The 15392-nt window shown below is 42.1% G+C and overlaps 1 protein-coding gene across 1 annotated transcript; it reads right to left on the bottom strand.

Moving 5' to 3' along the window:
* Positions 1 to 1978: 1978 nt before the first annotated feature.
* LOC112080965 (transcription factor GATA-3-like) lies at positions 1979 to 14713 on the bottom strand. Its single transcript, XM_070442777.1, is given in 8 exon segments — positions 1979 to 3727; position 5335; positions 6731 to 6767; positions 6770 to 6842; positions 8740 to 8791; positions 8793 to 8985; positions 11751 to 12284; positions 13765 to 14713. Coding segments are annotated over 8 exon segments (1410 nt in total). The 5' UTR covers positions 14003 to 14713; the 3' UTR covers positions 1979 to 3445.
* Between the last annotated feature and the right edge of the window lie 679 nt (positions 14714 to 15392).

Raw genomic sequence — 15392 nt, 5'->3', positions numbered from 1 at the left:
CCCGCCACAGGCCAAGAGTTCACCTCAATCCCCTTAATACACAGATATACACACAAAGAAACACACACACACACAGAATTCCCATCCTCATCCTATATTCCCTCCTTCAATTTCGCTGTTAAAACACAGGAGCAAATCTCCTGATTGGACACAGTGGCTCAGAAACAAATTGTGGCCAATGGCTGGTAGACTTCTGTTTGGCCTCGCTGAAGTGGAGTCAAAGAAAAGGGCAGTACAGGGGGTGGAGTTGGAGTAGAGACTGGAACGTGTGCTTGTATTCTCTGAATTGCCACTGCGTATATCTGTTTGCATAATATGWCGGTTTAGACAAATTAGTTGATCCAGGGTACCGTTTCCAAGGATCTACCTCTGGATGACTTAACAAGTGTTAATCCCATTGATGCTATTTTGTTTCACTTCCAAGTCAGAAAGAAATGCATATGTGTGACAATATATCATTACTGTATGTATACTAATACTATGCTGTCAAAGCTATTTGAACATTTTGACAGTGACCGAGGACTACTGTACTCAGTAGTAAATAGCGGGAAGTGGAATCCGGTTGAGGGAGTATTATGCTAGCAAGCTTGGCTGGAAAGATGCTCAAGCCTGTTTTAGGAGCCCAAACACAGAACAGATGGTGTCCTGTTTGAATTACGTTGAACTTCAAATCGACCCCAATGCACTCTTTGATAAAAATCATATGATTTTCATACTTTTTTTAAATAAAGAAAATAATGATTTTGTAGGCCATTGACCCTGTTTAAAGAATAAGGGCATGTTTTTGCTCTGGTTATTTCATGTACCTAAAACAGTACTTTGACATCCTTTTTTTCCTTGAAGTCAATACAGTAGCAGTAGCATCCACTAATAACACTGTTGAGATGATGGCTACTTGTTACCATGGTTCCTGCACTCTCAATTCCTTGTTTCTCAATCAATGTAGTCTTCTTTTTACCCCCAAGGCACTGTAGGTATAACTCTATGTATATCAATATGCGTACATGAATATGCTTTACACTTGATGGGGAAGGAGAGGGATGTTGAGGAACTTCAGCCACAATGCGGTCAATTTTGCGTTCGAAACCGACGCCGAGTTCCTCTTCAATATTCCAATTCAAAACTCAAACAGTCATCGTTTTCAAAAGAAAGGGAGAAAATGATTTATTTCTCTTCAGCACCTTCAAGTATGCGGTGGACTAGCTGAATTGCTTGTGACAAAATAAAATCTKACTGCTGTTGCTGTGTAGGCTACACATGGATATGGTGTGTTGATGATAAAACGTACTGAAATAGTTGTTCCAACCAAATATATTGTTTTACTCTGTGTGATTGATGTGTTCTCTATTGCTGTATCATGGCTGTGTCTGGTATTCGCCAGCTTTTTAAGATTGTGACAATATTGACATTATTTAGTAGACTTCCATAAAAGCACATGGACGCTAAGAAACGACAAATGTGCAATGTAAGAATTTGAGAATTCTTATTTTACATGAGGAWCTGAATTCCTCAGATTGATTTAAATGAATTCCTTAATTKGTCTGAGACAACTAATCACCCTCACYAATCAGCTCCATACTGTAGAACTATGGAATACTGAAGGCACCTTCTAACTTCACATGCTCTCTCCAGAAACATGACTAATTCCTAATAACGAGCTGATTCCCACAGGAGAATTTCTGCCAAGCTTTCAGTTCCATTATGACCAGATTTAAAGTGCAGGTCAGTTGTGATTGTGAGAGTGATTGTGAGAATTAGCCTGCCTGTCTAGACATAAAACAGCATGTGAGCCCTCCTACAGTCACAGTGCCACTGTTTATTTCTGCACTTCCTGTTTGTCCTTCACCACGAGAGTTGTAAGTTGCTGCTGTGAATGCTGGGTAAAAATGGCCAGACAGGTCTGGGTGGGGTGACGACGTGTCAAACATCACACGACGACACCGCACCAGAGAACAAAATAAGTATCGCAACCACAGGCTAACATGTCAACAGAGATTAAACTAGTTTATTCTTTTCAAAGAAAAAAAAATTATTACGAAACAAAAAAGCAGTCATTTTTTACACTAGTGATTATTATTAAATTTTTACAACCATTCAGTCTGCATAACATAAAGAAATAATTCTACATCTTTGTTTCTTTCGTATTTTTGGTACTCTGAATTATACATACAAATAACAAATACAGGAACTTTTTTCACAATGCATATAATCTGTGGGCCGGAAGAAAGTCTTTCAGGTTATCCAATGTGGCAGTGTGTGTTTGTGTGTGTATGTGAAAGTATGATGTGTGTTTGTGTGTGTATGTGAAAGTATGATGTGTGAATATGTGTGTATGTGCTAGCATGTGAACACAAACCAACAGCCCGAGACCTATAGCACATCCAAAAAAGAGACGCCTGCAGTCAGAACAATAGACTCTCTAGAAGCTTAATGCATCAAACATGTTTTCCAGCAGGTGAAAGTGAAGGCCTGTCCCTTTATCTGTTCTTTCCTCTCCTCCCTCTCATCCCTCTCTCCAGGAAGCAGAGGCATCCTCTCTTCCTCTACTCTCCAGCCGCAGTGTCTCTTCTTGCCTTGACTCGTACCCTTCTGTCGTTAGCTGCCCAGGGGCATTTTACTCAATTAAAAAGTCTTCATTAAATGTACTGTATTTCATACAATTTGTACAAATATATTTAAAGTTAATCTCCTCTCTTCTTCTCACGGCTCAGGGGTGGTGGGGGGGGTCCTGTCATACAGGTGTGTGAAGTAGGGTGGGGAGGGGGGCATCATAAAAGTTGTAGCTTTTGTAATGATTGTTAATAATCTTTGCTTTTTCCATGAAACATGTTTGAACACAAATGGGATTCCGGATTGGGGGTTATCAGCTGGGAGGACAGTCAGTGAGTGGGTGAAGCTTCAGGATCTTTTCTCCCAGGTCGGAGAACAACAACGGTCTTCCGAGGAGTCGGAAAACCACAGTCAGTGAAGTCAGTCTGCCAGGCTTTGAGGATCGCAGTAGATACACTTGATAAAGATTAAAAAAGAGACAACTGAACAAAAGCAAGGACCCATAGAGCCTGTCTCCCTCACAATGAGGTCAGATCATAGGCGGCTTGGTGATGGAGCAGAGCGGTTGGTTATGGGTAGCAGGGAGCAGTTTGGTTGTCTTTCAGCTTGGGATTCAGGTAAGCGAAAAGAACTGGGAGTAAGAGGATGGGGGGGGGTTGGTTGTTGATTGAGGGGTTCTGGGAGGTGGGTGGTACCGTTGGGGTCTTCTAGCCCATGGCAGAGACCATACTGGAGTGGGGGTGAGGGGCGAAGGAGGAGGGGTGCATGGGCGTGGGGGTGGACAGCATGTGGCCGGAGTGTGAGAAGGGGGGGAAGGAGGACATGTGGCGGGACAGGGGGGGGGTTGGTTGTTGATTGAGGGGTTCTGGGAGGTGGGTGGTACCGTTGGGGTCTTCTAGCCCATGGCAGAGACCATACTGGAGTGGGGGTGAGGGGCGAAGGAGGAGGGGTGCATGGGCGTGGGGGTGGACAGCATGTGGCCGGAGTGTGAGAAGGGGGGGAAGGAGGACATGTGGCGGGACAGAGCGGCGGGGCTGAACGAGCTGCTCTTCTCCATCAGGCTCTTGGAGAAGTCGTCCATGCTGTCGTGGGACTTTTTGMTCTTCTTCGACTTGCTGGACATCTTCCTGTTCCTGGTCTGAATGCCCTCCTTCTTCATGGTGAGAGGTCGGTTGATCTGGGGGCGGACAYGTGGGGTTAATGCACCAGGGTTAAAACAAGCAAGTTATTCAATATTCATATTTCATAGGTAAGTGACGTCAAGGAGTTACTTAAGTTGAAGGAGCAGAAATAGCAATATGAGTCAGTGTAGAACTGAGCCAAGATATCAAAGAGCAGCGTTATTCATCGCTTTTTGATGGAACTTTGATGAGCGAAAAAACAGCTTGACAAAACAAAAGAAATAAAATTTACAAGCTTTGAGCTCGGTTTTATGCTCGTATCTTGGGTAAGCCGTTAATGTTGTCAGTATGCATTTTGACCAAAACAAAAAACAAAAAACAAAATAAAACAAATAATGAGGCTAAGTGGGAGGGGCGAAACAAAGTTTCAATTCGAAAATAGGTGTCGAGCTGAATTTTGGGGACACGTGGAGTTTTATGGAGTCCCACTTAATAGGAATAAATTGTGTCTGTTCCATTTCGTAGGGGTGATAGCGTAGGGTGTGGGGGTGATGTGGGTGTGTGTAGTGCTGTGTGTGTGTCGTTGTGTGTGTTGTGTGTGGTGTGTTGCGTGTGTGTGGAGTGTGACTGTTTGTGTGTGTGTGTGTGTGTGCGGTGTGGTGGGTGTGTGTGTGTGTGTGTGTGTGTGTGTGTGTGTCAGGGTGAGTCCGCGTTTGGCTGGATTTAAACGCTGATTCCCTTAAGCTGGGCTGGATCTTAGACTACTGCCATGCCAGGGAGAGGGAGACAGAGGGAAAGACAGAGAGAGAGTTGGAAAGATGGAATGAGAGAGAGTGGGAAAGTGAGACAGAGCGAGAAAGAGAGCCTGGCAACCACCGTCCTAACCAGCCGACATGGCCATGACGAATACCAGCGCCGGCCAAGTCCGTCTCTCTACCCTCAACCCTCCATCTGCATGGGCATCTGCCGGCCAAAATGGCCCGAGCTGCCATATTCCTGCACAGGTTTTAGCTGGGAATGAGAGCCGGATGATGGAATTCCAGCTCAGGACAGGATTACGAAGGAGAGGTGGATGAGGCCGGCTGACTGCCTGATCGGTAGGACCGCTTCCCTGAGAAATGGGAACAGGGATTTCACCGCCTCACTTCTGACACTTTCTCTGAGACGTTACTGGCATTTTTCGCTGACTATATTTTAGCACAGAGTGGCCCAGATGATAAGCAAAGGGCAAAGAGCTACGGCCCCTGAGCGATGTGGTTTCACTGTCTCTACACGACGTAGGGTAAAAGAGAAGGGCTTCTCTGTGTTTCTAGCTGAAAGCTAGGCATTGAAATGCAGTTCGCCCAACTAAAGCTGACCAGGCAGGCTGTGTGCTCTTTGATACTCACATGTATGCCATGCATCTCACATAGGAAGCCTGGGCCTCCGCCCCATTGCATCAAACAAAACACAACAGAGCTTTACTCAGTGACCACCACAGAGCATTCAATACCTAACCTCATATCCTCTCCCCACACCTATAGTAACCTGAAAACAACCACAAACCTTATGCAATGGTCTTGGGTTGACCGCACTGCAAACACCCTGACTCACACATCAGTGAATGTTGAGGAACATTGTTTCACATTGTCAAGGAGAAAAAAAAACTGATTTGGGTGTCAACACTGTCTGTCACATCTTTGTGGCAACTGTTTTTTCACAAGCATCCAATAAATATGTCCATACACGTTTACTGTAGCCTACAGCCTTATCAAACTGGAAAGGCTATCAAGGTCTCTGAGGTTAGCGTTAGGTTGCTGTCACGTGCAGCCACTGTGGCCACATTGCAGGTTAGGAGTCATTGTGCACGAGGGGAGAGAGGCTTCATATAATGTTCCATGTAAAATGTGGAATTTGTTTCAAATTGAGCAGGCCCCAACAGAATTCTGAATTCACCAAAACAAACTAATTTTGCAATTAAGCTGAGGTCGGGTAAGTTCAAAATATATAATATGTAACTGGAAAATATTATTTTTCTCCCTGATAACCTGAGAAAAAAAGAGTTTTCTTCAGTCTTAAAGAATCTGCCAAAACCAACATAGGGAAACTATTTCACAGGGAGCACTTGCGTGACAAGGGAGGAAGTGTAGTGGGATAGGCTATAGACGTCCCCCTTCGTGCGAGGATAAGGGATACCTTATCAGACAACCTCTGGGGCAAGCTCTCTCAGATGAAGGTTGAATAGGCTATAAGTCAAATATTATAACAATAATATGTTTCGCTAGTTGAATTAGGCAGCAGCTCTCATTCTTGGTACAGTGTGTATGAGAGGGATAGAGAGAGAGAGGGAGAGGGAGACGGGAGAGAAGATAGAGGGAAAGACGAGAGAAAGAGAGGGCGGAAGGGAGAGAGATAGAGAGAGAAGAGACAGAGAAGAGAATGAGAAGGAGATATGAAGAGAGAGGGCGACAAGAGAGAGAAGAGAAAGGACAGAGAGAGAGAGACCGAGAGCAGAGAGACCGAGAGCAGCGAGAATGAAGAGAATAACTGCGTCCTGGTCCTCAACTTAGATGCACAACTGATAGTCGTGAACCAGTAACCAGCACGCCCCCACAAAACGAATCAGGCGAATTGTTGGTTCAGAGGGCGACTCCAAGTCCCTGCACGGTGTAACCAAAAGGCCTGAAATAAGATAGGTCTGAAAATTAATCGTATTAATTAACTCTTATTTAATATTCAAAAACCAAGCTGTACGCACGGGTTAATTCGTCTCTCTCATATAAATTTGGACTTTTCGACCATTTGGGAACCCCCTTTGGCTGCCGATAAAAAATTTTTTCAACCAGAATTCTATATGATTATCGCTTGCCCCCACAATTCTCAATAGGACGACTGCGATAAATATCTCAAGACTATCGAGAAAAAAAAAATCGCAAATAACTTGAATGTACAAAAAAAAAAGGAGGAGGAACAAATGAAAAAAATAACAAATCGAGAAGAAAATAAAGAATATGAAAGACACACATGCTTAGATAAATAGTAGATATTCTTACTATAAGGTAAAGCTTTGTTTGCTACACTTGTGCAGTTCATATAGACCGCAAGCGTTACACACGGTCCCCGTTGGCGTCTTCGCCACGGTTGCTCTGCCGTTTGACATTTGCACATATTTCCTGCGCGTCGTGCTGCAGACTGGCGCAAAAGGGATACAAACAAAAACCATGGCATATCATCATAAAAGCCTTTCCTAGGCTATCAAACCACAATGTTGATTTATAAACATCCTAACATAACTTCTGCAACGCTCTGCTCTATCCAACTATTTGCAAATAGTTTTAAAATAATACAAAATCCCAAAACAGCGCTCTGACTCGAGGCTACAAAAAATAGCATCATTCGCACCATCTCTCTCAAGCAGTAAATACTTTACAGACGACAAACAAGCATGGCATGAAATGAACCTATTAAATCTGATTACATTTCCCCGTTAAAGCGACTAAGTTGCTTAAGTAACAGAATAAATATTGTCTGTCCTCGTGTTTAAATATGGAACTCAACATGTTATACAAATAAACTACAATTAGTTATACGGTGAGAGCATGATGGCGGACAGAATGATGTATTTTTAAAACAAATCTCCAGCCTCCCATGGGAGGGAAATTATATGTTAAATCATCAATGAGTGCATTGCAAGATCAAACAATCATTATTCTGTTGTTTTTACATAGCTAATCATGTTGAGCTGTCAAGGGGGTTTCACAATATAACATGGCTAATGAATCAAATGGACAAAATGATATGCTTGTGGATGAAGATGGTAAGCTTGAATATCGCCATATAAGCTTGAATATCGCCATACCGTCCACATTGACATACCATATAGGCATATTAGCCAATAACAGAAAATATATATTTTTTAAACTGGGAAGAGCTAATGCGCTGATTTACATTCAAGATACGTTTCGACTTGCATGGGGAGAGGACTCTACATTCCCATGGATTGAAATGCCTGCCTCAGACGCCAGTTAGCTGACCGGCCTGACATTGATGTTATAATCTATAAAACCAATCGATAGACGAGATGACCGAATAGGACACAGTACCCGTTAACACCGAATGGGCTAAACAAAAGGCACTACACTATCTTTCGGAGGGATTTCCAATTATCTACATCTGGTGGCCTAATAACCCATGTTCATGCGTGACTTAAATMRTGTAATTGCTTTGCACACCAATCTTGAGTTCCATTAACGCGAAAATAAAGTGCTTGTTTACTGGAAAATGGAGCTCACTGTATCCATCTCCAGCCAGACTTCTTCTTCAGACTTCCCKCTCTCTTTTCTCTTTTCCTTTTCTTACTATTTTCCCTCAGTATTTGAACATTCTGCAGAGATTCCCTGAGTTCTGAGAAGAACAATCTTGAGTCGTGACTCCTGCGTGCCCTGGGCCGCTCCTTGCGCTGATTCGGTCCCCGGTCCCCTTCATGTTTAGACTGSGGAAGCGGGCTATGTTGTTAAAAGCGACTTATCTGCGCTGCTCAGATATCCGGCAGCTTTTTCCTGGGAAGTCGGGTTTTCACATTAGAGAGAGAGGGGGTGATATAGGCTAGAGCAGAAGCTGGCTGGCTGCTAAAAGAGCAGTCCACGCGAGGCGTCCCCTGCCTAGAAAGTTTCCCCCTTTATCTAACCATGCAGGGAGGTAGGGGAACTGCTCTATAGTACTCAGCTTTCTGGTGTTAAAAAGTTTAGGGGGTTCCTCTCCGAATACTGCAGGGTGCATGGTAGCCTACATCTCTCATCTAAACCATATAAACGTCCAATTCTAAGTATGCCATTTACAGTATGTCAACTGCAGATATTATTCCTATGCGGGCAGTGAGGAATTGGATGGAATATTTTTCGATTTGCCTCAATGCAGAATAAGAGGAATATATTTTCTCCTATTTTTTTTTCTCTAAGAAATATCAAACAGTAGGGCAATTGAAGCGGAAAAATAATAATTGATGAAGCAAATCATTTAAAAAATGCATAACAATAGTAATAATAAATCTGCAGTTTGCTATTACTGTATATCTAAAAGAATTCGAGACCTGCACTTGGCGAGTCAATTTCCTGCAGCTAACACTTCTTCCTGGGTAGAGAAAGAGAGAAAGACGGAAGTGTCATCAATACAAAGTGGCAGGGACATACCAGTCGTCGCTTGGGTTTGATGAGGGGCCGATTCTGCCCGTTCATCTTGTGATAGAGTCCGCAGGCGTTACACAAATAGTGACCAGTGCCATCCCGCCTCCAGAGCGGGGTCGACGTAGCTCCACAGTTAACGCACTCTCTACCTTCTGAAAGCAGAAACGATACACAACATGGAGAGAGCGCCGAGATCAGTTCGCCCCTTTTAAACTAAACATAGCATCTCACATCTGGAACACTTGATCCCTCAGGTCAAGAGGGAGAAAAGTTGTTATAAACATCGTAGAAAATGTCATCACACAAAATAATTAATTCCAATAGTAGCATAACATTCATATTACATAGTAATAATAATACAAATAATACAAATTATACTACTAGGCATACTACTAATAATACTACTACTACTGCTACTACTACTAATAATAATAATAATAATAACACAACTGCTACTACTACTACTAATAATAATAATAATAAGAACTGCTACTACTAATAATAATAATAATAATACAACTGCTACTACTACTACTTCTACTAATAATAATAATAATAACTGCTATTACTACTAMTAATAATAATAATAATAATAATAATACAACTGCTACTAATAATAAKAATACTACTACAACTGCTACTACTACTACTACTACTACTATTAATAATAATAATAATAATAATACTATAACAATGCATTGAATATTCAAAGTGCAAAAAAGCCCAGCCTCTATTAGGCTACAACTGATACCAACATTTGACCCTGGAGTTAGTAGGCCTCTTCCAATTCATAGTGTTCCGAAAGTTACCTCATACAATGACATCATACAAACATCTGACTATCATTGAATAAAGCAGGTCTGTTATGGTCGATTACTGTCACAATGAGGTCACACATCATTTCATCAAATGCATAATATATTAATTCAAACTGATAGGCTATCTTTAGAAAAGGGCGTGCATAATCTATGGCTCAGTCATGTTTTTGTGATTAGAATGTGCTCTCTTCTTTCTCCCACACACACAACCCCTCATTTCACAGTGGTGTAAAGTAATAATAATAATAATATGTTATTGTAAAATAGGCGAATTCATTCATATTTAGGTCTGTTTATTTCAATGGAATGACCACTGTCTTTCCAAACCAGTATTTGGGTTTGACTGGCACTTCTCTAGTGACACCGACAGGTGAGAGGCGCGTTAACAGTTTCATTAAGGGGGTCTCCTGATCCCCAGGCCTATGCGGCCTCACCACTGAAACTGAAACAACCGAGCGTCGCGGCAGGATTATTTGAAAGCATAGACGCGTATAGAGAGGAGGCCTTGCGCCGTGAGGTGCCTTTACTGCCTCTACTCACCCGCACTTCCCCTTATGACTGCAAAAACCGCTCCACTTCTTCAGAGACTGATACGCGTCACTTCTGGTTCTGCCTTGTTAGATGTGATAGACATTCCAGAGACCTCAGCAGACACGGAGGATGTTGTAAATCAATAGTGGTTTTATAGAGGAGACTGGCTAACACAGCTAAACAAATGTATCCACTCCACAATAGGGCTCTAAGAAATAGGCTACTACCGGATTTTGTATTGCGCAAGGCGTGTTCCGGGGTTTATGTTTAGAAGACCACAGAGTCGACCTTTCTCAATGACTTCTTTTGAACTGCAGGTTTGCAATGTAGACACATTCCATTATATGACCTCATTAATAGATAACCTATTTAAGATTCATTTTAGAGGATGTATCTTTACGCACATTACAGCACACACATACTTTATCCTCAAATTAAAATGATTTATTTTTTTGTAGTAATAAGTTAATATTATTCAGCATTGAATAAGCCTGATGATATGCATCGTCTAATCCACTGTTTTCTATATTTCTCCTAATGCTATGTGGCACTGATATTAATCTCATTACAGTTAACTGGTTTCGAGCAGTGCCTGAATAACCTTTTTTTTTAATTACCCCCACTTGTTGGATAACATTCCGCCTCGCCAGTCGTGCCCCTCTGCCACCGAGAGTGCTCATTCGTGATTACCCCCTCTCAATGCAGCCCCGCATCCGGACTCTATCAAAGTTATTACTGGCTCTGCGTAAACAATGCAACTGTCGCGTGCACCAGTCTGACAGTAATGGGATTATCTAAACGGGAGCGAGACAACCATGCCGGCACGGAGGCCGCGGTCACAGATTTAGCCTCTCTCTCGTTCCCTCTGTGAAACATAGAACAACTGAAAACGGATATGGTTTAGGTCTATACACAGCTTAAAACTATTCTGAACTCATCTGATTTAAGGGCACTAAAGCTGTTTAATCATTCACTGGACTAAATTCCTTTGCTTTGGAAAGTGGAAAATCGTTCAATCTTGTGTGGGCAAATGCGCTTTGAATTCGCTTTCTATTCTGAGCAATGTGTTTTAACAAATCATGGTGCTGATTGAATGCGATTAAACATGTTTGTGTAGCCTAATAACATATAGAAACGTTATAACGTCCCCAATTAAAATTGTTACTCTGTCAAATTGATGTAGAGATAGAAACACCGATTATCCATGCAATATTTGTTTATTATTATTTAGAATGTATTATTATTGTTATTATTATTGTTGTTGTTATTGCTATTATTATTCATTTGTATTATTATTACCGCCACGTGCTTTCCTTGGCCCTGCTATTGTATTTTCCCTCAAACGAATCTTGTGCATGAGTCCATTTGAGACACATTTGACTTTCTATGGGCCCGTAAGGCCTGGAGATAGGCCTTGGCTGTCACTCAAAGCTACAGTTTTTTTGTGTGTGGAGAACGAAAAAAGGTCCTGATTCTGAAACGGGCACATTGGGATTACACCTGGATATCATCAATGTCATCAATTCTAAGGTGAAATCAAATGGTAATATAATAAAATGCACGCCTACCTGAACATGACCTTGTTTTTGGTCTTGTTTTGGAACCATAACTAGAAGATGACCCACCTATCAGGCTACTTGGCGGGAAGAGGCCTGGGCCGTATTCGGGGACATAGGATGGGTATGTGGCGATGGGGTGATGATGGTGGGCGGAKGATTGCGCTCCRATTGATGCCATGCTCCGGCTGTGAGACTCCAGTTTCATGCTCTCGGCCAGGGACACCTGGTACTTTATGCACTCTTTCTCCTCCTGTTGGCGACTGTTGCTGCTTGAGCCCGGAGTGGAGATGCCTGGGTCCGGGGACACGTCTTTCGGAGGAGTGGGGGGAAAGGTGAAGAGGTGCGGGCTGGAGTGGCCCCCGGACAGGGAGGAGGAGGACGCCGAAGGGTAGACAGAGAGACCTGCCGGGGAACCGTGGTGCAGTGAGCTCTTCTGGAAAGGACTCAGGTTCCACGGGGAAGTGCTGTGGTGCTGCATCGCTTTGCTTCCGTCCAGCCACGGCAGAGAGCCGTGCAGTAGAGAGGGGCGACACACCTGACTACCTGTAATAGAAAATAGGATGATARAACGGTGTCAGTATTTTTCTCGGTGAAGAAAATTACAATAAGCCTACATTCAATTAGCCTACTCTCACGATTTGATCACTTTCCCTTATGATMATTKTGTTGACTTTAAACAACAATATCTCACATGTATGCTGGTTTAAGTTTGACATCGCCATGTAGGTCTAGGCCTGCTATGAAAATTACACAAATAATATCACTTCGTKACAAATTAAAGGTGCACCTCAGTCACTGTCAATTAAAAAAGTGTGGTCACACTTTCTATTGAAACAAAACGTTATAAATATGACAAGGTCTTGTTCGTTTGATATTTATATGAGTGAATCCAGATGTGCTTTACCAGTGGAGAAACTGCAACTACAATGACTTAGACTTTTGATTATATAATTAAGAAAGCCTATAAATCGATTATGGAACAATTTTTTTTTTAAACATACGCCATTTTAGTAAAACATCACCCACGATTTCTCTTCGGGGACACAAGATAAAAGTGCACACCAGGCCTACACAACTGACAACACATGCTCTGACCCAAATTGTCCCTCTTGACTCCAGCCTGCTTAATTTTTGTTGGTCTAGCCGAAAGCCAGGGCCTGAATGATTGTGTCAGAGCAGCAGTGTGAGTAGCACGCCAGTCTCAGTGCAGAGGGTTGGAACAGTGGTGTTTTAGCATAGGAAGCATCGCTACAGAAACCGGGTCATGATTCACTATTCCGCTCAGGAAGTCATGTCAATAAATTAAACCAATTGCTCTTCCGCAGTTATTTTCTCTCCAAGAATATCTATAATTAAATGATACTTCATAGTTTACCTGCCATAAAATGTACACGGTTGTGTGGTGAAGTATGATAGTCTGAAATGACCAAATATATATCATGGAGCCTTCCCAAATTCTCTCTGTAGGTCTACACATTCATTCGTTTGGTAACATATTTTAATGATATTAACCATGATACAAACATACATGTCATATTTGACTATAGTAACGTGTTGTTCATCTGTAATTCACGTGAATTTATTTGATTTCAACATTTGTCATTGGTTTCAAATTGCTCGACTGATAGGGACCACCTTCCCTTCTTACATCTGATTTCACTGTGCTAAAATAGCACTGAACATAGAATTAGAACAATTAAACAGAGTGGTCTTACTCACTGTTATAACAAACACCTATACTCACAACTGGAAAGATATGAAACCAAAGGTACACCACCAGAGAGTTAAGCTGCACATAACAGAGGACTGCATGGTTTCATATGGCCCTCGCATGTTTAAATTAGCAGGATCAGCTGAGGCTTAAACCTATTAGACAAATACTTCGGTTCAGACATTTTAAAATGGCCAACCATCTGAAGATGAATTATTCTTATGTTAGCTCTATATGACCACATAGAAATAAGTGATCGATGTCTCTAATTCAACAGTAGCCTAAAACAATGCGCAATGAAGCAGTACTTACTATGTGGAGGAGGTGGGTACCTCTGGACGGCTCTGACTGAGTTCCCATAGTATGGAGATACGTGGTTGCCCTGTGAGTCGATATTAAACAGTACATCCACGTCGTCGGCGAGGGGATACTGCGAGGGGTCCATGTACGAGTGGCCGAGGCCCGGGTGGTGCGACCCGGGATGCTGTTCGTTTAGCACCGATGGGTGGTGATGGCTCATCCATCGGGGTTGGTCCGCGGATACTTCCATAGCTTTTTAGCAAACGTTCATATACACCGGAGTGAACCGATTCAAGTCAAGTAAGAAAAAAATCTGTCCGAATTCCTGCTTTGTTTAATCCACAGTTCTTCGTTACCTTCGTTCACCTGGAAATGAAAAATAAAAATGTATTTAAAAAATAAGTTGTTCCCCCTATGTAGATGTTATTTTCAGTCTATTCAAATGCGATTATTTGGCAGGGATTCACATTAACGTGAATATGCCGGTATAATAAATAAAACAAAATTGTTCAAAACATACATCAAAAAATTATGTTTAACTTGAATGTTGTCATGAATAAGTCCAAGGTCGTATCCAGTCCCACTCAAAAGTTCCTAAACTTTTCCCTGACAAAGTTTCTATATTATTAAGCCGATTCAACAAGTTGTAGAGGTATATGTTTAGACGCAGCCTTGTTTGCAGTAGGTGGCTTAGTGCAAACTGACTAGCACCGAACTCACAGATCAAATCTCTGTTTGTGCGCAGCGGCAACCCTCTCCACTTACTTCGCTTCCCTCACTCTCTCTCTCTCTCTCTCGCTCTCTCTCTCTCTAGCTCTCTCACTCACTCTCTATAGCTCTCTCTGAACTCTCTCCGTCCCAGTGTTTGTATGTCTCTCTCTCTCTCTCTCGCTCTTTCTCTGTTTTTTTTTTTTACAGTGAAGGCATTCTTTCAGGATGGCGCCAGGCAGCTCAATGCTTGCAGACAGCTGTGGCGCGACGCAACTTAAGGAGGGTCTGTCAGTGTCATCAGTGGGGGAGGGGCCTGCCCTGCTAGCCCTAATTGAATATAGTGGGCCAGGAGAGATGACCAAGAACTGCTGAAAGGATTTTTCTTTCACAGACCCTGCAAGAGTCTCACCAATAGTAAATACATTTATTTTCATGTACAGATTATATATTTTTTTAAAGCAAATACCGGTACACAAACGCCTTCATGCCCATTATACACAATATATTGTTCATTATAACTCAATTATAACCCATAATAAAGTTACTTTTTTATAACAAAATATGGACATATAGACTATACTAAATATGTAAATATGAACATCTTAAATGCACATCTCATGAAGACTTCATGAAAAACAACACATCAGTTGAATTACATTCTATTATTTTCTATTCTAAAGTAGACTGCTTTTTAATGCAGTATCTGTATCAATGAATCCTGCTGGCCACAATAATATTTCCGGGCTTGTCATGAAAAAAATATATAAATAGAAAGAGACGTGAAGCCTGTTGCTCAATAACGAGGGACCAGTGGCAGCCTGGCAGGTTGTTGGACGCCCATTTTCTTAAAATTGTGACAGTGCGTCCTCTCGCGGTGACAGGCGCGTTATTATAATGGCAGGCTACGATTTAACTCCCCAATTTGGACT

Source organism: Salvelinus sp. IW2-2015, unplaced genomic scaffold (assembly GCF_002910315.2).
Source record: "Salvelinus sp. IW2-2015 unplaced genomic scaffold, ASM291031v2 Un_scaffold16616, whole genome shotgun sequence".
Lineage (NCBI taxonomy): Eukaryota > Metazoa > Chordata > Actinopteri > Salmoniformes > Salmonidae > Salvelinus > Salvelinus sp. IW2-2015.
The sequence above is the reverse complement of the archived record's forward strand: the minus strand, read 5'-3'. Positions and strand labels throughout refer to the sequence as shown.